The sequence below is a fragment of the Chelonia mydas genome, chromosome 17 (genome assembly GCF_015237465.2).
Source record: "Chelonia mydas isolate rCheMyd1 chromosome 17, rCheMyd1.pri.v2, whole genome shotgun sequence".
NCBI lineage: Eukaryota > Metazoa > Chordata > Testudines > Cheloniidae > Chelonia > Chelonia mydas.
The window spans coordinates 12,703,128-12,729,296 of record NC_051257.2 but is presented as its reverse complement, the minus strand read 5'-3'; the positions used below and the strand labels follow the sequence as shown (position 1 = coordinate 12,729,296).

Here is a 26,169-nt window from a genome sequence, read left to right as displayed (position 1 = left end):
TAGTGCCACATATTAACCCAGTATCGGTAAAGACCAATTTTGGGGCTCATTGAGGGCTCTGCCTGCTGCTGAGCTTTTTAAACACATGAATTTCAGTCGGATGTGCCTGGTTCTCCTCTCCCTTACAGCAGTGTAAACCAGGAGTAACTCCATTGACTTCACTGCAGTTACAGCAGTAAAGCTGATGCAAGTGAGACTAGAATCCTGAGCCCTGGGTATTATTATTTGTTAGTGGATAGGGTCTCATAAGAACAGCCACATCAGTTTGCAATCTGGTTAATAGTCTCAGCACATCTGAAGAAGCACAATAAAATTAATCTCTCAAAAATATTCAAGAGAGTCCTCTGAATATTGGCGCTCATTTTCTACCCCTGGCAAGCAAGAGGAAAATTAGGCACACTCTTATAAATTCTTTGGGCGGCATTGGCAGCAAGAACTGGCTCATTGCTATTAATGGAAAGTATGTCCCTTCAGGCTCATAAAAGTTTTAAGACATGCTGTTGGGAAGATCTACGTTAACGTTAAATCAGATAATGGTATGTTATTAATTTTTTCATCTTCTCCTTCTTAATGGCATCAGCCAATTCAGTCATCAGCCTTTTACTGTTTCATGAGTGTCAGCTGATAGTAAAATGTGTTCCATTACAGTCTTTGGTTTTTTTTTCAACTGAATGCATCTGATGAAGTGAGCTGTAGCTCACGAAAGCTTATGCTCAAATAAATTTGTTAGTCTCTAAGGTGCCACAAGTCCTCCTTGTCTTTGGCGTCTGTCACAGGAATCTGTATCCTCTCACTGGGAAATTCAGAGAGTAATGCCTGTGAAACTATATTAGGGGATTTGAAATTGAAATGGCTGCATTCTGTAGGAGATGGGCCACTGAGGATACAAATTTCAGAGTAACAGCCGTTTTAGTCTGTACTCTTTAATGATGACTAATAACCATCTTTCAAATGCTTAACTACTTAGCGCAGAGAGTGGATTTCATAGATCAGGTTTACTAGTTTTTTAGACAGGAATCTTGTTAAATCCCTCCAACAAATATTTCCTTTTGCCCAGGAACATGAATTAGGGCAGGGGACGGGGATGGGGGACGGGACATTCCCTTGCCCTTGGTCCCCGGACCTGAGCAGCCTACAAACCTGTTTCTTCTTAATATGATTCTGCAGCATAGAGTGACACTTTTGAGATGTGTCTGTGTCAGTGTATGGTGGAAATCTCCAAGTCACCTGGACTAGGACCTCTAGGTATAGAGAAGTAGCTAGCACTGTGATTGTGTTACTGCGCCAGATTCCAATCTTGTTTCCTCTTCCTCTGTGGTGTAAAACCTGGTTTTATATATAGGGTAGTGATGGCAGAATTGTGATCAAAAGGTTCCAGACATGATGGACATGTGGTCTGATTCTGGTTCTAAAGGGCAATATATCTGTAAGCAGCCAGAGAACACTTGAAGAACCTTTATGATTAGGGCTCTGCCAAATTCATGGCTATGAAAAATGCATCATGGACCGTGAAATCTGGTCTTTCACGGGAGAGACCAGAGTTTCTGAAATTGGGGGTCCTGACCCAAAAGAGAGTTGCAGGGGGGTCATAAAGTTATTTTAGGGGGGGTTGTGGTATTACCACCCTTATTTCTGCGCTGACTTCAGAGCTAGGTGGCCGGAGAGTAGCAGCTGTTGGCTGGCACCCAGCTCTGGAGGCAGCGCCCTGCCAGCAGCAACGCAGAAGTAAGGGTGGCAATACCATACCATGGCTTCTGTGGTGCTATCCTCAGAGCTGGGCAGCCGTAGAGTGGCGGCTGCTGACTGAGGGCCCAGCTCTGCAGGCAGCAGCGCAGAAGTAAGAGTGGCAATACCATACCTTGCCATCCTTACTTCTCCGTCTCTGCTGGCGGTGGCTCTGCCTTCAGAGCTGGGTTCCTGGCCAGCCGCCCCGTCTCTCCAGCTGCTCAGCTCTGAAGGCAGCGCTGCCACCGGCAGCAGAAGTAAGGGTAGCAGTACCACAACCTCCCCTACAATAACCTTGCAACCCCCCCACAACTCCTTTTTGGGTCAGGACCCCTACAATTACAACACCGTGAAATTTCAGATCTAAATAGCTGAAATAATGAAATTTACAATTTTAAAAATCCTGTGAATGTGAAATTGACCAAAATGGACTGTGAATTTGGTAGGGCCCTATTTGTGATGGAATTAAGCTCTCTTATAGCAGTTCTCTTATACTCTTGCTTATACCAGACTTCTAAGAACATTTATTTGTGTATCCTTTTAATTTCATCCACCCACTATTGCACTATGCTTAGAAATGGACTGCTCAAAAGGGCTGTTTGTTTTGGGAAGTTTTTCACATCTGATTTATATGTCAGCTGTGGAATATTCAGAAGAGAAGCATTCAATGCCCTTTGCAAACTTTCTTTTTTCCAGGCAAGACTGAACAGCAAATCCATACAATGGAATTCTAAGCTTTAGACTTTTTTCACCTGCCTGTTCTATTCCTGTAATTAACTGATTGTGAGCTTGGCAATATCTTAACCAGGCAGCCCATTCTACTTGGAGTTCATAAGTATCTATTCACTTGTGGTTTCTGTGGTTGGAGCTCTTGCACTTTCTTAAAGATTCTTGTAATTCAAGTACACATTATAACTTTCTTCTTCGGATGTGGTAGTATACATTTGTAGAGTTGGTGTGGGTATATTTAGAGTAGGTGAAAACCTTTGTCATACTATCTGTTATTTTCTTGCAACGCTGGGATTCAAACATTCTAGACATCACAGTAATAGGCAATTTGTCTATAATTTTTTTTAGCAAACGGTAACACAGTTTTTCAGGATTAGTGCTACTGGGGTGATGTTTACGCCAGCCACTTTTTGTGAAGTGGAAAACCTCTTGTGAAAAAATAAAAATGAATGAGCAGTTCAGAAGTGAATTAACTTCAGTGCTGTGATAGGTGAAATGATTGCTGTACACGTGCCATATGCTACTTCTACAGCTTGCCATATGTTTGTTTTAAACATTTTGGAATCTCTTGGACTGAAAAGCACTGTATAAATATATATGTTATGTGATTATCACAGGAGGCCGTATTTAACAAGGTCTGAAGTAGCTGGCAAAGTTACATAATGTTTTGATATCTATTCATCCACAAGCTTTTAAACCCAAACTGTTTACCTACACGTTGATTCATATGTTTGTCCAAATCTAAATGTTGTCATCAAATTCTAGATGTTCTTCACCACAGTCATTTGCCTGTATGCTATATCCCTGTCCATAATAATTGTGACAAGTGTCCAGGTGCTCACCCTCACCCAGCTGTTTGCTTAGATATTCATCCCGGCAAAGCCAAATCCAGCTGCGTACCCAGGTCTTACATCATGGACAGATGTTGACCTAGCTGTTGCTCTAAATCCAAATGTTTTTGCCAAAACCAGCTGTTCAGACAGGTGCAGTGAGGTGCATGCTTCAAAGCCCAATCTGCAGACAGGTGTTTCACTCACATCCAGCTGTTTTCTTGGGCATTCATCCAAATGGAGAAATGTATCCAGCTGTTCACACTGATACAGATGTGCCCGTGCCCCTCCCACGCGCCGGGGGACCCTTTTTTCTCAATCGCCGGAGGGCGGCTAGAGCCACGCCCACTACCCTGGGAGCCCCTCCTATCCAGCTGTCAATCCACTGAGTCTGGCCAATCAGCCCCCGCGACACAAACCGGCCCCGGCCCGGAGTGTGGCCAATCAGGGCGTGTTTGTGATTTCCATGGCAGCCGAGTGGAGCCGCGCCGCGGGCTGAGGGGCAGGAGCGGGCAGCGGCGGGAGCTCCCCTCGGCGATGGTGCCGGCCGGGAGCAGCGGCCGGGGCTCGGCGAGGGAGGCGGCGCCGGCAGCAGCAGCAGCAGCAGGAGCCGTGACCCAGCTGCCTGCCTCCCTCCCGCCTCCTTCCCGGCGCAGCGCAGGTGAGGAGCTGACCCCGCGGCGGGGACCCCGACTCCTCCCTCCGCGGCCAACCCCCCCCGTGACCCGTTATTCCCAGGCCGCCCCCCGAGCCAGCCCCCCCGTGACCCATTCCGCCCCCCGAGCCAGCTCCGCTCGCCCCTCGTGACCGTTATTGCCGATCCAGCCCCCCCGTGACCCCCTCTCCATTGTGCCCCCCCGAGCCAGCCCTCCGTGACCCCGCTCCCCATTGTGCCCCCGTGACCCATTTCCCCCCCCGAGCCAGCCCCGCTAGGCCCCCGTGACCGTTATTCCCGAGCCAGCCCCCCCGTGACCCATTCGCCCCCCCCCCCCGAGCTAGCGGCGCTCGCCCCCCGTGACTGTTATTCCCGATCCAGCCCCCCGTGACCCCCCTCCCCATTGTGCCCCCGTGACCCATTCCCCCCCCAGAGCCAGCCCCGCTCGTCCCCCATGACCGTTGTACCTGAGCCAGCCCCCCCGAGACCCCGCTCCCCATTGTACCGCCGTGACCCATTCCCTCCCAGAGCCAGCCCCGCTCGCCCCCCATGACCGTTATTCCCGAGCCAGCCCCCCCGTAACCCCGCTCCCTATTGTGCCCCCATGACCCATTCGCCCCCCCGCCCAGAGCTAGAGGCGCTCGCCCCCTGTGACCGTTATTCCCGAGCCAGCCCCCCCGTAACCCCGCTCCACATTGTGCCCCCATGACCCATTTCCCCCCCCCCCAGAGCCAGCCCCGCTCGTCCCCCATGACCGTTGTACCTGAGCCAGCCCCCCCCCCCGAGACCCCGCTCCCCATTGTACCCCCCAGAGCCAGCCCCGCTCGCCCCCCATGACCGTTATTCCCGAGCCAGCCCCCCGGTTACCCAGCCTCAGATGCCTTCCCCCCCACCCTGTGACCTAGCCCCCAGCCAGCCCTTTTATACCCCAATATGATCCATCCAGTCCCCTCCCATACCTCTGAAGCATTCCTCCATCGCCCCACCAGGTCTGAAGCCTCTTCCCCCCCCCCAAAACCAGCTCCTGTCGATCACTCACTCACTGCCTCCTCATCCCCTTTCTACCCTTCATCGCCAAATCCTGGTTTAGCCCCCCCCCCGCCGGTCTTCCCTCATTGCATTCTGCCCCCACCTCCACCTCCTGCTTCCCTCTCTCTCCAGCCCCTACCACCAATGTCTTTCTGCTCTCCCCATGTCTGTTTTTGGCCATATGGGACTGACAGCGTTTCATCCTAACAGAATACACGAAGGTGTCAGTGGTTGCAAGGGCCAGGAATCCGGCTTGCTTGGTGTCTCTGTTTGCCTTTGGTAGCCAACCTGTGTGTGCGCACTGTTTGGAAATATAGGTGGTGCTGTGAACTCTTTCTACAGGAGGTGGTTGCTCTTTCGCCTGGGAAGAAAATGTTCTATAACTGTGTATTTATTATTTGCTGGCCAACACAATTTCAAAGCAGGAAAAGTTTAAACAATTTAAGATTGTTTCTTCGAGGAAGTATGCAAGAGCTAGAGCTCCATTGCTGAGTAACTCTAAGGATCATGCTGGGCAAATATCCCATCTTAAATGATAAAATAAGGCTTTCTGGAAGTTCATGATTTGCAGTAGGAATGCCCTGTTGTATTTTGTGTCTTGTAGGCACATAGACGTAGAACATATGCATGTTCTCTGTTTACAAGCTTTATGCTAATAAAACTTTGTAAATTTCATCATACAATGTGTGCACATTGTCCTTCCTTTACTCACCTAACTGAAAAGGGCTTTCAGCTTTTCAACTCTACAGCCATTTCTTCCCTTCCAGAAAAGGCTGGGATCAACCATTAGAAACTGCTTTCAGTATTAGCAGAAATGCAAATGATTTTCTAACAGGATTTGGCCTCCTAGTGGCTGTCTTTGTTTTCTGTAGAACTGGTTTCACCCTTGAATCTGAATTTTATACAGCATGTTGAAACAGGCAGGAGATGGAATTCAGTGATGCTACCTTTCCATAGCTGTCGGATGCTTAGGGGGAGGAAAGAAGATATAGTTAGTAACTTGGGTCATTTTGGAGAAGGAGCTTTACTTCTGTGTTATGGAGCCAACACTATCAAGTAGCAATATTGTAAGATCTCTCCTAAAATTACAGGTTCAATTCTCAAAACAGAGCAGCTGTTTATTTCTTGGTTCCTTATCAGGACAGAAATCATCCTTCCCTGACATTCTAACTTTGAATTTAACCTTTACAATTATACATAAAACAAAATATTGTTATAAAATCTTTGAGTAACCTGTATATTGCAAGACCTCTGCTGGTTCAATGTTAATACAGCAGGGAATCCTAGAATATGATACTAAATAATAACAATAATAAAAATACTCTAAAAGTAAATTGATTTATTTTAACCAGTGCCTTAGGCGTGTGGTTTTAATCTATAGGACAGATGTGACTTATTCTAATCAGGAAAAAATTCCTATAAAAATTGATTAACATGATCCTAAAAGTGCAGAGCTGTTTTAGACTGTTTGGCCAAGATTGTCAATTAAGCTGTTTAGTAGGAAGACTGTCATATAATATTGATCTGTGGGTATTACTTCACTATCTGAAGTTGGTATAAATGTATGCATTAGGGATGTAAAAGGCAGCTTGTATATAGCTCTTTCATAATCTTTTGCAGTATTACACTTATGTGGGCATAAGTCAGTACAATTCCAGAAATTATTCATGTCATTTGTATCACTTTAGAAATGACCTAATTACAGTTACATTTATTCTGCAGACGCAGGGAAATGTACTATATAAATACAGCCCTTATGAAATAAATTAATAAACTTCTCCAGGAGAATGGAACTGTATGGTATGGTATTTGTGCACCTGGGAGCTATGCAACAAACTACAGTTCTGTCGTTGCTAATGGGTATATTGCAGGTTTACTGTTGGAACAAAATGTAATATGGGGGAGTATGATAAAAAGGAGCGTGTATATAGATGCTGCATGTAAAATATGAAATATATTTCTATATATTTTTAAATTGGCAGTAGGCAACTGTTTTAATGTGACAAGATGCAATCATCCTACTATCTGATAACTTTTTTTGGAATGTAAGCATAAACAATGTGTTCCAGAACACCCAAATATGTTCCTGAGAATATGCAATATATATAAACATGAAGTATATGTAATTATAGCGGAGACTCACATAATGCTATAGTTAACGCTGAGTCACAAATCGCATTATATTCTTGTCTTAAATATATTCATTAAATTGGTTTATCTGATTTCAGATGAGAAGGGCAACTCCCCCTGATCCTAGTACAGTAATCTTATGTTTGGTGCTCTGTTTGGTACTTTTGTAGTTGAATGGAGAAATCATTTGGGTTAGTTCTTCACTCTTGTTGTCTGGGGACAAATAACCATAGGTAACGATGGTTGTCACAGAGTTAGTAGAAGGTAAGGTTTGTTACCATGACAGATTGTAGGAATGGTGGTGGAGAAAGATTTTATGTTACAAACTGAAAGAAAAAAAAAAAAAGGAAAAGGTCTCACTTTGTCCTTAACCCACCAATTGACTTTTTATGTATCTATAGCATATGTGATACATGCACCTTTCACAGTCCCTGATTGTTATGGGGCAAGTTACATTTAATGGAATCTGGCTATTTCCATGTATGTGTGTGTCTTCTACAATATGGAAATCTCAAATTCAGCGGTGATATAAATTGGCAGTGGAAAAACTTAATTCAGGTTTTCCTAGTTGTGGTCAATTTTCTCACCACTTCAACAATTTTAAGAAACGTTTGTCTTGAGTATAAATGTGGTACTTGGATCTCTTTTATGTATATTGTAAGAGAACTAGGAGATTAGAACAATACATAAGAAAGTGATGGAAAGAGGCCATCACTTTTGTGTGTGTGTGTGTAAATTAGATAGTTTTCTCACTAGGAAACTGGATTAAAGTGGTTGCTATGTACTAGTCCTTTAAGTAAACAAAATGCCAGTGTCATGTAAATGGGGAAAGAAAATGAAAAAGGAGAGACGACAATATGATGGAAACAATCATAGAGCTTGGAGAGTCTGTATGGTCTGGAAGACTGAGCATAGCATTAGAACTCAGGATCTCTGTATTTCTAATTCTGGTTCTGCTTTTGATTTGTGACCTTGGGCAAATTACTTAATTTCTCTGTTTCTGTTACTCAATCTGTAAAATTGGGATAATACACATTTAGCGGCACGGCAATGATGTCATGAGAATTAATGTTTGTATAGTGCTTTGTACATGTATAATGCTACTGAAATATTATTTATTTTTTCAGAGTGAAGGGGAAGGGTGGTTTATAATGTCCACCATTGGAATGGTCTGTTATATGAGCCTTTCTTGAAAGGAGCAATTTGTGCAGCTGTTTTAAGTGGTATACAATAAATACTTGACTTACGTTTCTCAGTGTAGTGCTATAACATTTTGTTTCAGTTAACTTGCCTATACATTCTTCTTTGTGGTGAACATACATGAAAAATCAAAGGCAGGTCAGCTGATTGAATTAGAGGATCTGTGTAATTCCTTTAAGCCCTTTCTTTAAGTGTGCCTTTTGGAAAGGTTGCTATAAACTCATATAGATATGTGATTGTTCCTAGCCTTTCATTACTATTTAAATGGGTTTAATCTAGATCAGTGGTTCTCAATCAGGGGTACGCAGAAGTACATCCAGGGGTACATCAACTCATCTAGATATTTGCCTAGTTTTACAACAAGCTACATTAAAAGCACTAGCAGAGTCAGTACAAACTAAAATTTCTTACAGACGACTTGTATGAAATGTGTGTACGTTATTTATATTTATTTATTTTATTTCAACTGATTTATTTTATAATTATATGGTACAAATGAGAAAGTCAGCATTTGTCAGTAGTCGTGTGCTGTGACACTTGTATTTTGTGTCTGTTTTATATGTAAGTAGGTAGTTTTTAAGTAAGGTGAAGCTTGGGGTACACAAGATGAATCAGACTCCTGAAAGAAGTATAGTAGTCTGGAAAGGTTGAGAGCCACTGATCTAGATCACTTCCACTGATACCTGTAGGTACCTTTTAAAAACAATATTCCAAAAATATTTTTGTTTCAAAGGGATTTCTTAGGGATCTTCAGTATTTCTTGCAATCCTAATGGTCTTACTGTTGGGGTGATTCCTTATACAAAATACTGAGTCAATAGTAACGATCTGAGGCAAAGTAGGGAAGCAAAAGGCTGGCTGTACAAAGGTCCAAAAATAAAGAGCCAAGTTCCAGGAATGAAATGGCTGAGTTTAAACAAAGTGTAATTTGGATGAACGTTTTTTCTCTGGAGATGTGTTAATGAGTTCTGGGGAAGGGTGAAGCGTGGTGGGCAGAAGAAAATGTGTCCCAGTCCAGTATTTTACTTCATGTTAAAATGGCTAATGCTTGTAATTAAACTCTTTGTAGATGTCCTAGCTCAATACAATCTACATTTTGGTTCACCAGGTAACATTTTTGTTACATTAGCTCGGTGGTTTGAGCATTGGCCTGCTAAACCCAGGGTTGTGAGTTCAATCCTTGAGGGGGCCATTTGGGATCTGGGGCAAAAATTGGGGATTGGTCCTGCTTTGAGCAGGGGGTTGGACTAGATGACCTCCTGAGGTCCCTTCTAACCCTGATATTCTATATTCTATGAACTTGTTAGTAATTTTTTTTGCCTATTGATTAGTCTAGTGCAGTGGTTCCCAAACTTTAACAATCTGCGAACCCCTTTCACAAAAATACCAGACCTCACGAACCCCCTTCTAAAAATGAATATTTCCAGGGATTTTCTCCCTTACTTAAGCATAAATGATAGAAGCAGTGATCTTGGAAATAATTTGGTTTTTTTATGACATGCTTATTACACACTGTTTATTATATTACATTATGAAAACGGCAACACTCTTCCAAGATTTCACTTTTGAGGCTCATATCACTTCGATTAAGCCTCCTACATGTTTCATCAAGGAGTACCAGACATGAAACAGCATGAAGGTATTTAAGAAGCCAACTCAAATAAAGAGTGCCTCCCACAAGCATTTGGGTCTTGAGCAGTCCAGGCAAACAATGCATGACTACAACAAAGCTTAAACTTGTTCTGCCAGGAAGTCATGGTCGCGGAGGTCGGACTGCCAGCCTCCGCGCCCAGAGTTCCTAGGGACAGTTCTATACGGCATTACAGAACTTTTTTCTGAGAACCCCCTGATACATTTCACAAACCCCAGTTTGGGAACCACTGGTCTAGTGACTTCTGTAGTGCCTGATTTCCTGCTGCCCACAGAGTATTTGGTGGTGGGGTAGAACCTTTGTTCTGCACAGGAAGGTTTAAGAATCTTTTACAATAGGTTTTTTGCTTGCAGCTTAAAGGACAAAACTGGACTCGGGCGGGACTGGAAGAAAGGGTATGATCCAAGCGGCTGAGGAGCCTGCCAATTCTTCTGTGTTTGTTACCTCAGCTAGAGGCAGGTTTGACTAGATAGGCTTCGGCTCTTTGAATAAAATAAGCAAGCGCTGTCCCAGCCAGGGATTACTTAAGCCTCCCTCTGTTGATCAGGGAAACAGGCTGGTTCAAAGAACTAAGTGTCAGCAAAGCAGAGGCTTCTGGGGATTCCTATCTCATTTCCTTTCCTGCCTTCCAGGAGGTCTGGCAGAAGTAAGTTGCTGTTAAGTTGGATGGAAAGAATGCATAACTGCCCAGGCATATATCATCAGCTATTGCTATCCAACCGTCTCTTTTCTTAGCTCCAGGCTGTGGAGGAAAGGGTGGGAAAACAGCTTGGACCTGAATGACCAAATAATTGGGGCACTTGGCCCAGCTCATCCTTTCAATCCACCCCTTCCTGCTGTATTTTTACCAGGAGATTATTTAGCTCCTTTATGATGTCACTCTCAAATGGGTTTCCTTTTACAGCTTCTATTAGAAGGTTTAGCCCAGCATCTCTGGGTAAAAGAGGTTAACTTCACCAGAATGGTCACCGGACTGCTCCTTGACCTCAGACCTTGCAGGGCTGAGATTTGTAACCTTTCGGGTTGTGGATTTGTGGGCAAGAGCAAGTCCTGTTATTCCTCAGAGACACAGGCCAGGAGACTAAGGAGCAGGGGGAAGACCTCTTTCTAAGAAGGAAAGTGAAACTTTAGGGTGTGTGGGGTAGAAGTTTTCCAAGACAAAAGTAAATCCTCAGAAAAGTTGGAGAGCCCTATTTTTCCTTTGCAGTTGGAGTGGAAATCTAATAGGCGGAGACATAAACCAAAGAACTGCCCAGAACAGGGCAAAGCTATCTCGAATTGTCTATACCTGCTGAGGGAGAAACTAGTCATTGTTCTCCTGCCTCAGTTCCCTTTATCTGAGTCATAGCAAGGGAATGAACGGGCTCCAGGGAAAATGACCAAAGGCTTGGTGGTCTGATAAAACAAAGCCAGATGCTATATGGCAAACCCTCCTCCCAACAATTCTCTTCAGAAGCACCTTGCCAAAAAACTATGAGGCATACCACTCAGGAAAAGCAAGATAAAACCCATAGAAATCTAAACAGTCATAGACGGCAAGTTATATGGGCCTGTCGTTCCTGTGCTCCACCAATACTTAGGAAAGTGGGCCCGGCTCCACCAGTGTTTGGGCTTACCACGCTTCAGGGGGACGCAGGTTCCAGGGCGGCCTGGGGGCACTTGTGGGGGGCCTGGCGCCAGCAGCAAGTGACCCGGCCACAGCCCGCTCCACCCCTCCAGCTCCCGGTGTTGCTCAGGGGAGGGGGCGGAAGCTGGACATAGGTGGGGCGGGGGCTTGGGGGAAGGGCTGGAATGGGGGCAGGGAGGATGCAGAGTAGGGGCGGTCTGGGGCCAGGTCACTCGCTTCTGCCGGCGCCAGGCCCCCTCGAACCCCCAGGCTGCCCTGGACCCCGCGTCCCCTTGAAGCGCAGGGCCCAGGGCAGTTGCCCCAGTCTGTGCTATGGATGGGATGGCTCCGTTCTGGGCACCACCAAAAATTATATAAACCTGGTGCCCATGAGTACAACTACACTTTGTCTTTTTGGGAAGAGGCACAGTTATTAGAATTTGATCCAGTGGTTCAAAAGAAGGAAGTGGACGACAAGCTAACTGTTCCAGAATATTTGACGACACCTTTAGAAGGGCAGCAGCAATGCTGGTCCCCTGTTAATTCACCTTTGTAGAAAGTTGTCTCTGGCCAAAGAGTAGCTGCAGCAAAGGATTAAATTTGACGCTCACTTGCTCCTTTCTCCTAACCAAGGTTTGAACTTTAAAATGCACTGGACTGCTTAAATGCTATAGTGAGCACCGGCAGCTCCACTTCTCTTAAACAAGGAAAGTATTATTTTTTAAATTGTTCTAATGTAGTACAATGGGAAGTGAAACATTGTTATCCTACTAACATTAACTTGCCATGTACTGGACTTTGCTGGAGTAACTCTACTTACTGTGACTGAATTCATGACTGTATAGAATTTAACTGACTTCATATTTGTAGATATATTCAGTAAGTGCAATGTGAGAGAGTTAATCACTCACTTTGCTTTGTTAGCATCCCCTTGTGGATTCCTGGCTCTGGTGCTCTCTGTGAATAAATTCATTTACTTGTACTTCTGGCCAAAAGTACAAAGTGTGGCTAGGATTACAGGGGAGAGAGTTAAAATAGGCTCCACAAGTTTCAGCAAAAATTGTGGAATATATTCTGCAGTAGGCTTGATGTATACGTGGGTTTTCTATAAATAATATTCCAATTGAAGACACCTACAGCAAACTAATGCCTCCGATGGTTCGTATTATGGTAACCAGAAGTCCCTTAGGACAATCAGTACTCCTGACATGTAAATTAGACTATAACCTAAACCTTAAATAGCACTCATTATTCAGTTTGTGCAGGGCATTTGGCATACTATGAATATGAAATATTTTACATTCTATTTTTCATATTTAGATTTTCTGCTAATTTATATTTGATTTACCAAATCAATTGTAAATGTACATGTAATGAGTCTCTCTATATATGTATATACATATGTGTGTGTATATATACATAAAAACTTCAGTACATAAGAATATATTGTATATGTTCTAAAAACCAGTGGTATTTACTGGGTAATATTTTACTTAAAATATATTTTTGAATTTAGCAAGTTTTAGACTATTATTAGATATAACATAGGGAGGGGAGGAGCGGTTGGAACTGAAGCCATCAGGGATCTGAACAGGCCCACACTGGCTTGTTTTAAGTCTGTTAATTGTTTTTGTTTTCTGTTACAAACATACTTTGAAAGACACATGATATTTAACTATAGGTCTTTTTGTATATCTGACACCCTGAGAGGCTCAATTGAAGGCATAACTTTATTCAAAACTAACCAGTATCTAATATGTATAAATAGACACACTTTGTGACTTTGGGCAAATCATCTAACCTCTCTGCACCATTTTTCCTTCTTTAAAATTGAAATAACAATTCTTGCTTCAGAGGTACTGCAAGACTTTAAAGCTAAAGCATTTTAAGATCCTTAGTTGACAGACATTATATCAGTGAAAAGAGTTATTTACACTCTGTTTAGGTTTAAAATTTGACTTTCCTTAAAATTATAATCTGGAGAAGAATGTGTTCTGGAGTATATATCTTTAAAAAGAATTCTATCTGAGTATTTTACACATCTAATTGGCTTTCAAGAGTTGAGTCGTAGTATGACTCGAGAAAATTTATTAGAGCAATTGAGGGGGAAACAAGTATCTAGCCAAACCACTGTTGCTTATGTACTGGTACTGCAAATCTAGCCTGGGAAGTAAAGTTTAACTGTTTGCCTGCAGGACTGGGTAGGGTCCTTCAGTAACACTGGTACTCAAACAAGAAAGTAAAAAAGAGAGCCAGTTTGTAACAGGGAAAATATCATTGTTTATCCATCTCCATTTGGTAAAATCGTTACAGAAGGAAATGATGCCTTTAAGAGGGTGTTTAAAAACTGGATTGTATAAAATACTTCAATACATAGCATGTTTCCGAACCAGAAGAGGGATTGCTCTGTAGTGAGTTAGTTTAATCTGTTTTGACAGCATTCATTTCTGTACCTTGACAAAAGTGAAATGACTTTAAAAAAAACAAAACAAAACAAAAAGGAAACTCCACAAATAAGGGCTTTCATGCTGTCTTTAGAGCCTGGGGAGATCTGTCAGTGCTCTTGCTGCTGCTGGGCTAATTGGTTTTCTCATGTTTGTCATATGGGTGCTTGCCCGAAGATTTAATGAAAAGCAGCCATGTATTCAGATTGCTAACCTTAGGTGATGGATTTTTGGCAACAAAGGGCCCTCCTCTCTTCTTACATGTAAATAGCATGTATGTGCACAGACCTATGTACATGAAGCTCAAGATGGGCTAAAAAAAGGAAAAAACTTGCAGGTGCTGTTCATAGAGAATCTGGACATTATCTGATATATCTTATTTCCACCCAGGGCTCAGCTTCACTTTCTATTTTGGTAAAGCTTTATTACATAATAAAATATTAAAACATTATGCAAGGTTTTAGCTTTTCATATTGACTGCTAAATCTTACATCAGGATTTATTATACATTCTCCCCCTCCCTCATTTAAATAGCTGTTTAATATTTTAGCTGAACCTCAGCTGAAGTTTAATACATTCCTACTTCTGTAAGTAGTTTTTCAACTTGCAGCATGGTCAATTGATAAGTTTAACACCAGTGAGAATATAAATATATAATTTCCCTGTACATCAAGACAGAATTCAAAGCTTTGAAGATAGTAGAGGAGTAAAGGCCAGATTTAAAACCTGTCTAGTGAAGAACATTTTAAATAGAGGAGGGGGAAATGACTTATTCTGGAAGCTGTGGATGTGCAAAGAAGAAAAAAATCTGAATATTGGAATTGGGGTGGGTGGAATTCTCCCATTTAAAACCTGAAAAATTATTTAATCAAGGGCTAAGTCTCACCACATTGGCACACCCAGAGTTCCCCTTGAAGTAGGATTTGAGTGCTTGTTTACTCGTTGCTGCTATGTTGGCTTTTTTTAGTGCCTGGAGGCCCCAATCAAAACTGAAGCCCCACTCTGCCAAGGTGCTAACACAAAGTAAAAGATAATCCCTGGCCTCAAAGAGCTTTCAGTCAACAGCATTGCAATCAATTAAGTCAAAACTTGTATTTTGTGATTATTTAACAAATAAATCTGACTCACGAGCACAGCTGGAAATGTAAAATGGCTACATATTTTCTTTATATTTAAAAGTAGTTTACTGGATCTATTATTTCCATAATCTTTTGTTGATAAAATAAACAATATTTTTTTTAAAATTACTATACTCATAGATTTATTTTTTTTTTGGTACAAACAACTAGCATACATTTGTAAATAGATGTGTGTTTACATGTACCACTTGAGATGGTTCCAGTTCTCTCTTTCCCTCACAGGTAGCGAATTAGTTAAGTTTCTTCTTTGTTGGTGCCTGAGCCTTGGTACTAAAGCTGTTCTTTGCTCCTGGCACTTTCTTTCCTGAGGTCAGAATTCATTTGCGCTGTCTGAGTCACCCGTCAATAACTTCTTCAGTTGAGAGGTCCATTTCAGATTCTCATAAGCAAAAGAATACTTATTTTAAAGTTTATGGAAATAGAGCGCAAACAACAAAATAAAAATAAAGATATTTGACGTTCCACATTCCAAACCCAAAAAGAAATAGAAATATTTTTGTGGGTGTATTTTGTTTTGACTGCTTTATGAAAGTTCTTCCTCTTTTTCCCCCCTCCAAAGCAGTTTTCCTGAAAGCTCTAGAATTTTTTTTAATTGCATTATTTAAACGCATGTTTTTATTAAGGCATTTGCAACATGTAGAGTTGTATAAACTTGACAAAATTGTTGACAGTCAATTAGTGCCACTAATGATCATTGGTTGCCATTTTCTTTAAATGATAATATTAAATTTATGCTCTTTTTAATTGGGAGCATGCACTTTACGTTCAGATTGTATGCTAAAAATACCTTACGTCTACTTCTAAATTGATTTGATTCAAGCTCCTTACTGAAGTATAAAATTTAATTTATTTTTACCTGATGTCAGTTTTCTGCTGATCATTTCACCTTAGCAATTTTATTTAGCTTGGTCTGTTAAACAGATATAATGCAGTAGTTTCTGTCCTTGCTCTGACTGATTACATTCAAATTACTTTGCGGATAACAGAATCATGTTATGAGCCCATTCCTGCAAGTCTTCTATGCGTGAAGCTCCCATTTATGTCTGAGCTCTCATCTTGGAGGGTTTGCAGAATCAGGGTTTTTATTTGATTTACTGAAACATAAAACTTGCTTCATTCCACACAAATTTTACTCTTCTCAAAAAGAGTAAATGAAACTTTCACATTATTTCTGTTGAAGAGGGTTTCCATTAACTTGAGGTATGTTTTAAATTTTTGGCTGATAAGAACTGGTGTTGATGCCCTGGCAGCACTCAGGCGTGAGTCCAGTGTAGACCCTCATCCTGTGTCTTGGTCCCAGATCCCCACTTTGTTGCCTTATGTACAGTAGAACCTCCTCGGGAATGGAGGTGGTTCGTAACTCTGAAATGTCTGTAACTCTGAACAAAACGTTATGGTGGTTCTTTCAAAAGTTTACAACTGAACATTGACTTAATACAGCTTTGAAACTTTACTATCAGACCCATGAATAAAATGCAGAAATTGGGCTTGTTTTTGGCTTAATTGGCTTGTGAGTTGCTTGTTGGCTAATTTTTGGCTTGTAACTTGTTGATTGTTTGGCTTGTAGTTTGTTGCTTCTTTTTTCGATCTGCTCCCGGCAAGGAGGTGCAAGCAGGGGCAAAGGGCAAGCAGGGGCAAGGGTGGGAAAGAGTCAGGGATGCACAGCGGGCCCACCACAGTCCCAGACTGCAGGCCGGGGGGATCTAGTTACATAGAGTGTTGGGGTTCTTAGGGATTGGCTTGTTTTGGGCTTGTTTTAAAATGGGATTAACTTGTTTTTTGTCTTATTGTGAAAGTCGGGGTGCCTGTTTACTGCGTGAAAGTTGGCAACTGTGTTTACTATGCAGAAGAAAAATGCTGCTTTTAACCATCTTATTTTAAATTTAACAAGCACAGAAACAGTTTCCTTACCATGTCAATTCTTTTTTTAAACTTTCCCTTTATTTTTTTTTAGTAGTTTACATTTAACACAGTATTGTAATTGTTTTGGTTTTTTTTTGTCTCTGTTGCTGCCTGATTGCGTACTTCCGGTTCCAAATTAGGTCTGTGGTCGACCGGTCAGTTCGTATCTCTGGTGTTCGTAACTCTGAGGTTCTACTGTACCTCAGACCCGCTTAACCTCATCTTTTCTGTTTCCAAGGAAACAGCCCCTGTACCCTAAAATCACCAGCCAAATACAAACTGTAGTTGCATTTTAACAAGTCTCTTATTAGGCTTAAAGAATATAATGGACTCGGTTGTACAGTGTTGTACAGGTGTATCTCCACTGACTTCAGCGGTATTGCACCAATGTATCTGAGAGCAGAATTTATTTCGTTCTCCTTTCAACGTGTATGCAATACTCCAGAGATACGTGGAAAGACTTCACTCCTATCTGTACTGGGTAAGATGTCTGAGTGAGTGCGTCATATATTGTATCTCATATGGTCATAAATATTGTCTATGCAGCACTCTTCTCTCTCTGTCTCCTGCATTGAGATATGTAGGAAGATTTTTAAAAAGCTGTATAGGATTCCATGCTTATATCAGTGGCTCCATATTGAACTTTAAAACTTTGCAAGTATAAGAACATTCTTTCCTGTCAGCCCTCTAAACTCAACATGGAATCTGAAAGTTGCATCTTTATGAGTAATAAAGATGTTGCCTCTGATTTATATCTGTGCAAATCCACTGGAGACAATGGGGTTTCACAGATATGATAGAAGGCAGAATGTATTTATGTATCTGGAAATGAGACGTGACATTTATCATGTACCTGTGTATCTCATTCCTGAGATCATATTTTCTGCCATTTATCCATCAAGCCAAAATTATTCTAATATTCCAAATTTTTCAGCAGCTTCCAACAGCTGGAGCCCAGTGGGCCAGCTTACCTGTATTGTATTTATTGCTTTATCCTGCTTTATTATATTTAGTAGTAATGCAAGGAACCTACAGGCTTTTATCCTGTAAGGTTCGGCTTTAGTAGATAGTGTGAGGCTTGAGGTCTATAACCTTTGGTATAGATAAACTTAAGTAACTCATAAGTTATAGGGAACTGAAAGTGGCATGCCAGAGGGGGAATTTTGTCCAGAATACTGACATCAGCCACCAACAGAACACAGGTGACCCCAGCACAGAACATAGCTGACACCAACATCCAGAAAGTTCTGGACAGGACCTCTGACCACAAAGCTGCCATGACAGCAAATTGACGTGTACGCTAATAGGGTAATATCATACATATACTAACCTATAGAAAACGGACAGCTTAAGGAGAGGAAATACAAATAAGGACCTCTATTGTATATGCATTGGTCATGGCAGCGTCAGCGTAACCTACTATAAAAGTAACATCCAGGGGCAGCAGGGAGGTTGGAAAGATATAGACCTTGGGAGGGGCCAGAATAATGGCCACCGGGGAAGATGAGGACGATGACGGTGATGAGAAAGATAATGGTTAAGTATGAAAGATAGGGGTGTAAGTATGGACGTCCAAATGTACTTTCTGTATTATCTCTATCTGCTTTGTTGAGTTTAAGTGTGTGTATAATCTTTGCTAAATTATTAATAAATCATATATCTATAGTGTGAGTGTTGCACCTGTGCACGTCGGGGTTCCCAAATTATATAACTTTACAATAATCTTACTGGGACAAGAACCTGTTAATCCTCAAGTTACAATTATATTTACCCAACTTTGGGTCAGGCTACACAGCCAACTTACATTTCTATTCAGGTTTGATTTAAATTATATCCTGCTTTCCCCAAATGTGAAATTGTATCTATTGATTTATTATTTGTTTTTTATCTAGACAGTTCTTGCCTCAAGGAGCTCTCAGTTGCTCTTTTTTCCCCTTTTTTGAAGTACTAAGCGCACTGTTAAACTTCAGCGAATAATAATGAAATACGTATTTTGAATATTTTTCCTTTCAGTTTGCAGACACTTACATAAGTGACATCTTTGCTTGACCATACCTTTTAGTAGTAGATATCCAGTGGTTCAATTTATTCTGAATATTTTCTTGATAATGGAGCTGACTATTTGTCTTACTAAACAGTAATAATACAGTCATCTGGCTGGCTGTAGACAACACACAGCTTTGGCACTATCACAGAGAAACAAAAGAATTGAACCAGTCCTCATGGAGTATATCCACTGGAGGAGATGATAGGGACTCACTAATATAATGGAAGTACATGGTATAACATGGAATACATATTCTGTTTCAAGAATTTGTATATATGTACTACGTTCAGTGGTATTAACATCACACCATGGAACTTGTAATTTATCTCCAACTGAAATATCTGGCATCGTGATAGATATATGTTAATCTGTAATAGTTCTTAGTGCGGTTGTAATTTTTTCTTTTATTCCCACCAGATCTTGATCATCTTGGACTATAATCTTCATGGCGTGAAAATCTGAAGATAATCCGGAGTAAAAGATTGGTTTATTTAAAGTGACTATTGTATCAAAATGGTTGGAAAACTCAAACAAAACTTGTTATTGGCATGTCTGGTGATCAGCTCAGTGACAGTGTTTTATTTGGGGCAACATGCTATGGAATGTCACCACAGAATAGAAGAACGCAGCCAGCCAGTGAGGATGGAAAGTGGGAGAACCACAATAAGAACTGTCTTTAACTTAAAAGCAAATAAAACCTTTGCTTACAATAAAGACATGCCTTTAATATTTATTGGAGGGGTGCCTCGAAGTGGCACTACACTAATGCGTGCCATGCTAGATGCTCACCCCGATATCCGCTGTGGAGAAGAGACTAGGGTAATCCCTCGAATTCTGGCAGTTAAGCAGATGTGGGCCAGATCAAGTAAAGAGAAAATCAGACTGGATGAAGCTGGGGTGACAGATGAAGTTCTGGACTCAGCCATGCAAGCCTTTTTATTGGAAATCATTGTTAAACATGGGGAACCTGCTCCCTATTTGTGTAATAAAGATCCTTTTGCTCTGAAGTCCTTAACTTATCTTGCCAGAATTTTCCCCAATGCCAAATTTCTTCTAATGGTACGGGATGGTCGTGCATCGGTGCATTCCATGATATCTAGAAAAGTCACCATAGCTGGGTTTGACCTTAACAGCTACAGGGACTGTTTGACCAAGTGGAATCGTGCCATAGAAACTATGTATAACCAGTGTATGGAGGTTGGTTTTGAAAGATGCATGCTGGTACACTATGAACAACTTGTATTACATCCTGAAAGGTGGATGAGAACTCTATTAAAGTTTCTCCACATTCCATGGAACCAAGCAGTGCTACACCATGAGGAAATGATTGGGAAAGCAGGTGGTGTCTCTCTTTCAAAGTGAGTACAAGTGTTTCTTGGTGTCTTGTATTGATCTAAACTTCACCGTTTAGACATGGCTTGCATTTTGATGCCACGTATAATTACAGGTTATTGTAGAAATATAAGTGCTGACAAGTCTCAGCAGTAGTGTATTTTCTTTAATCGCTTTTCACTATGGCCGTTTTAATGTTCCTGTAGATAAAGACCAGAATACGCTGCAGCAAGTTGGACCTAAATTCTGCAACAAAGCTCTGTGTCACCAGAGTGGCTGACATGAAATTTTGCAGCAACTTCATTTGGATTGAAGGGTTTTACTGGATTACGTAGGAAATGAAATAACCCGTACAATAGTCCTTTTTTAGTCTTTTAATTTTGACATTAAATTCAATTTTTTTCATTGTCCTCAAAGTGTTGTGTGCTGCAGATTTTTATATTGAAAATGCATACTTACCTTGTAGAAGATATCGAGGAAAGTTGTAGGATTTTGCTCTGGGTAAGGGGCAGTTTGGGCTTTTGACCCCCCAATAAGGTGTAGGAAGTTGTTTGGGATTGTGAGATGAGCATGCTGGATGTTTCTTCTAAAGGTCCCATCACCACTACCAGTACAATCATGGTTTTTCTAACCAGTTGGTGACTTGACTTGCTAAAACAAACACAGAGTAGTTTGCACAGCAGCATCATTGTGTCATAGCTGTAGCTAACTGTATATTTGCACCTGCCATATTGCCTAACCATGTTTGTATTAATGCATTCTGGGAAAATGTAGGCAGCTACCCTGTTATGCTATACCTCAGCAAGGAATATAGGGTACCTGGAAAATGCACACTGAGTGGAACCAGTGCACGTAGGTCACTACGCTCTGGAATATCTTCCTTCCAGCTCCCTGTGCAGTAAGTAGTACCCTGGCTACAGTGGATTACTTAGGTACAGTTATGGGGGTCCCATCTCCACTATAAAATGTGCTGAACTGTTCACAAGAAGCTATTGTGACAGCCTAGGCCTCTGGCAGTAGCAAAACACACTACAAGATGCCACATTTGCTAATAGAGTATTTATCAGAGTTAATGTGAACACAAACCATGTATAGAGCAAAGAAAGCATTAACTGGTTACAAACTCAGTCAAGAATTATGTGGACAGGCTGAAATGATCAGCAAGGAAATAGTTAACAATGGATTACAGCTAAATTATTTAGATTTCAGAATTCATCTCCTCGGATGACTGAAGCAGTTCACATCTCAGAGTTTTTGTTAAGGCTATCTGCAGTTTGGGAAGATTATGTATCAGTTTATATTTCACTTTCTTAATTTTAAATATTTGGATAAAAGCTGATGATGAGCTATGATTACTTAGGTATGAAATCCATTTTTGCATTGGATTAAAGATAATGCCTATCTTATTGATAGTATATACATTTTTTTAAGAGATTAGTTATATCTAGGGTTCAATCTTAAATGGTTTAGTAATTCCTCAGGAAGCTGACTCCTAATGTAGAGTGTCTCAAAGAGTTTGTCTACATTAGAGGAGTTTTTTTAACCTCAGATTCATGGATTCTAAATCAGCTTGAGTTTGCTACCACAATCTAACGTGGAAACTCCACAAATGTGTGTGGAGTGTCTGCACTAGCCTCTACAGACAGAATGGATACCTCACATTAATTAGCAATCTGTCAATTAACTTGAGGTTAAAAGCCTCTCATGTAGACAAACACAAAGGGAAAGCTGACCTGCTCTATTTGGCATGGCATTATTTTGTAAGTAGTTTTGGTTCAGGTACTGGTTAGTATATTGTCAATGCAAGAAGAGTCCTGAAGATATATCTGCCAAGAATATAATCTTTCAGGAAATTTGAGGAACTGTTGTTTCAGTGAAGTAGGATCCAGAATTGGCATACTTTTTCTTTTGGCACAGTCTTCTGAGAGAGTTAGTATTTTGAATATAAGAAACCTGTTGTAGACCAATCTTTTACTAATTGTCTTTCATGCACACTTTGCATTTGACTTCCTGAGTAGAGCTGGGTGAAGTATCCGGGTTTTGATATTCTTGAGGGAGCTTAAACGATTTAGTCTTTCCTATGATGTCTAACTTACTCTTCACCGACCAGCTCTTTTGGTGTGTCTACCCATATGTGTAGCTGGAGTTTGAGAGAAGTGGAAACTCATTATTCATAATACAGAAAAGTCTTTTTTTCTTTCCCCCTCCCCTCCTCTTCCTAAACACAGTTCTTTCAATATGTGAATCATGTCTTTTTTGCTTTCCTGATTTTGCAAAGCTTTTACCGTATTATGTCATCTCTGGACTGCCAGAGGGACTCTGGTTGCTTTTTATATTAATTAAAAAGTGATGTCCTAGCTGTGGGATGTGCCCAGTTAAATTTCTTGGCCACAGTGTGTAACTGCCTGTCTGTGCTCAGGTACTCTTGCAGTAGAAGAAAGAAAGAAGGAAGCTCCTCTCATAGTGAGTAGGGTCACTACTTTTTTCAGTTGATTCAAATAAACTAGTAAGATTAACTGAACAGTGGAGAGGATAAATGCTAACCCTAAACAGTTGGGTAAGCCAACAGGCAAAATCCTCTCATTTACACTGATGAATCCTTCAAAAACCTAAAGTAAAGTGATTTTATATTTAAAAATTGGAAACCAGCTATTATTGTTAGATCCGTAAGCCAGTATTTAGTACAGAGTGGGTTTTAAAGACTTTATATTGATTTCTGGCATCCCCAGTAAAATATCAGGCTACTGATGCTGCTGCAGTGGAAGTGGTTGCCTTTGTGGCAAGGGAAGATTTAATGCAAAGAAGCTCACTCTTCTGTGCCAGTGTCCATACGTTTGATTGTCATCATTAATGAACATTTTATATTGTGGTAGTGTCTGAGGTCCAGTTTGCTTGTGGTCTTTATTGTGCCAAGTGCTGTACAGACATAATCAATGACAGCCGGTGGCCCAAATTGCTTACGGTCTAAAAGGTTGGATAATACTTTTTTTAAAATATAAGAGTAGAGATATTTTGACATGAGCCCTTTTATTTATTAAAAAGGGTTATCATGTTGATTGGAAAGATGGGTATACAAGTTTGCAAAAGCCCCGTTGATCTGAGGAATAAGCTAGATATGGGAAGTGGCAATGGGATGTTTTGGGGAACAGGCCATAAAAAAATGCAATGGTAAACTTACACTACCATTGAACTAATGGTTTGAGTCACTGGCATGTGGATTGCATAGGTACTCTTTGCAGATGCCTTCAGGATTAAGTGGCTGATGGAGACCAGTGGTCCATAAAATGGAAGATAATGAACTGGGAAGTCCTCCTCACATAATATACAGTTGGTTCAGAAACAAGGATTGGAAAAGATGAGATTGGCCTCATAAGTATTTAGAAATAGAAAATAGACAGCTTTCTAATGAGTCCCTGCTTATGTTGGAACCATGGGAAGCATCTGGATTTTTCAGGCCCACCTCTGTTTGTTCTGATGCACTGTAATGACTTTGAGTGAACAGTAACTTGCCTGAGTCACAAAAACTAACAAACCATTAGAACACTCGTGTCTTCAAGGGTGTTAATCTCCACAGTGTTAATTTTACTCTAAAGGTAGTCATTGTATTTTCTGATGGAATAATAATTTTTAAACTGGACACTCCTAAAAATGTGGGAGGATCCAAACCAGCTTTATGTGCAATATCACTTCAGTGTACTGTGCAGGGATTGATTACTTCTTATTATTGTAAGGATTCTGACTTCTCTATCTCCCTTGCACTGATTTATTTAAAAAAAAAAGGGGGGGGGGCTCCAGTGTGGTTTTTATTGCTAGTTTTGTTTTTGGGAGTAGTACTATGTCTCTTAACCCTGTTTCTTATGAAGTATTTATACTTTATTACTTGATTACCTGTTCTGTTCATTCCCTCTGGGGCACCTGGGATTGGCTGCTGTCGGAAGACAGCATACTGGGCTAGATGGACCTTTGGTCTGACCCAGTTTGGCCGTTCTTATGTACGAACATTTATTGAGCATTTGCTCAGAGTTGTAGTTAATGCAAACATTTAATGTGTAACTTCCAAACATTTGCATAGGTGTTCTCCTGACTCAGACCTCTCCACAAGGGATTGTGAATTGTGTACATATTTGTAATAGAGTGAGCGGGTGCAGATGTCAAAATGCTGCCAGAACACAAAAGTAGACTGCCACCTGTGACTTCTCCTGAAGTAATAAACCCCACCTAGTCTTTCGGGCAATGGCAGGATGGGACCAGTTCCCCAGCTCCCTGTAGCTAATCACTAATTCTTCAGATAGCTTCCCTCTCTACTAGATCACCAGTTCCAAATAAAATATTAAATTATTTTAATGTATAAAATACAATTTAAAAACCCTGGATCCCTGACCAAGCAGTCTACAATATCAAACTCCAAACAGTTTATTGGTCAATGTTTTTCCCCAAAACTAAATTATCAATCTTATCTGATGTGATATTTGATCCCATTTACTCATGTCATTGGTTGTGCCATTTCAAGGTAGATGAAACAATAAATACATAATAAGTAGTACTGATAAGTTAATCTGTGTCCTGTTCACTTAAATAAAGTAAAACAAATCAGTACAGTTCTATTGGCCATTTTCAATTGTATTTAGTTTTATGGGCTTTTTTCCTGTACACTGAAATACTGAGTACAATAAATTGTGATCTTTCCCTTGGCATATATTCCATTGTAATTGTTGTAGTATAACAGCTTTCTCAAGTGTTTGATTTCATTCAATATTAACATTACCTACTATCTCTCATTTTATCTTTTTTTAGTCAATGCAGTGATGTAAGTATAGGGCAAGTGTTCTCTGTAGCAGCTGCTATCAAGGGTAGTGACTTTGGGAAATGTGCAGACCATTGTGGATGGCTTTAATGCACTGGGGTTCCCTAACTGCGGTGGGGTGATAGATGGAACGCATATCCCTATCTTGGCCCCGGAACACTGGGGCGGCCAGTACATAAACCGCAAGGGGTACTTTTCCATGGTGCTGGTGTTGGTTCATAGGTGGCATAACTGAGATTATCCTTCTATTCTGTATAAGGAGGGAGTTTCTGATTCTTCACAGAATTAGGCCATATGCACAAATGGAACCCCATTCTTACTTCAGTTCTGCCATATATTTCAAACTATTGTCTGATAATGCTCTAGAATATAGTAGTTTCCTTATTGATTCTGTTGTGTCAGTAAATATGTTTGTGCCTTTTCTCCTTTGTCTTATCTTCTAGCTTTTATTTAACAGCCCCATTATCTTATTCATAAAGCATCACATCCAGTAATAACTAACTATCTGTTCCTTAAAAAATGACCAATGGCTTATGTTAGTAGTGAACAAACCGATCAAACGTCAGTATCTTTGTGCATTGATTGGTCTTTTACTGGAATATTTTCTTGGCCAGAAGAACACAGATGGAACTAGTAACATGTGGTCTTGATTATTACAAAGGCGTTCATATAGGCTCTTTAACAGTTGTTTCCCTCATAAGTCAAAGTTAGTAAGTATGTCATGGTTTGATTTACTTTTTTATTACAACATTGTGTTATGTACTGTTAAAACTTTTTCGCTTGTCAGGATATTTGACAGTATGTACTACTGCACCAAAATTGAGTGCATGGTGGGTTGTAAATTGGCAGCAATCAACTTTTGTTCCACTTAAGAACTGTCTCAAAACCAAATTATTAGTATTAGATAATTATTCTGGAATTATAACTGAATTGCAAAATCTTGCAGA

General features: G+C 40.8%; 1 protein-coding gene across 23 annotated transcripts in view; it reads left to right on the top strand.

Annotated features, from left to right (window-relative positions):
- The first annotated feature begins 3,728 nt into the window (after positions 1 to 3,728).
- TPST1 (tyrosylprotein sulfotransferase 1) overlaps positions 3,729 to 26,169 on the top strand; it is a 96,274-nt gene continuing 73,833 nt past the window's right edge. For 9 of the 23 annotated variants that reach the window (XR_006286289.1, XR_006286288.1, XM_043531038.1 and 6 more), the window contains exons 1-2: positions 3,731 to 3,945; positions 19,504 to 20,444. Coding sequence is in view for 10 of the 23 variants with exons in the window: in XM_043531038.1 (XP_043386973.1) it covers positions 19,600 to 20,444 (845 nt within the window). In the remaining 13 variants the exon portion in view is untranslated. Of the gene's footprint in view, positions 3,946 to 19,503; positions 20,445 to 26,169 lie in introns of those variants that run through there. The other 14 variants (XR_006286290.1, XR_005222631.2, XR_005222628.2 and 11 more) reach the window with 5 other exon arrangements.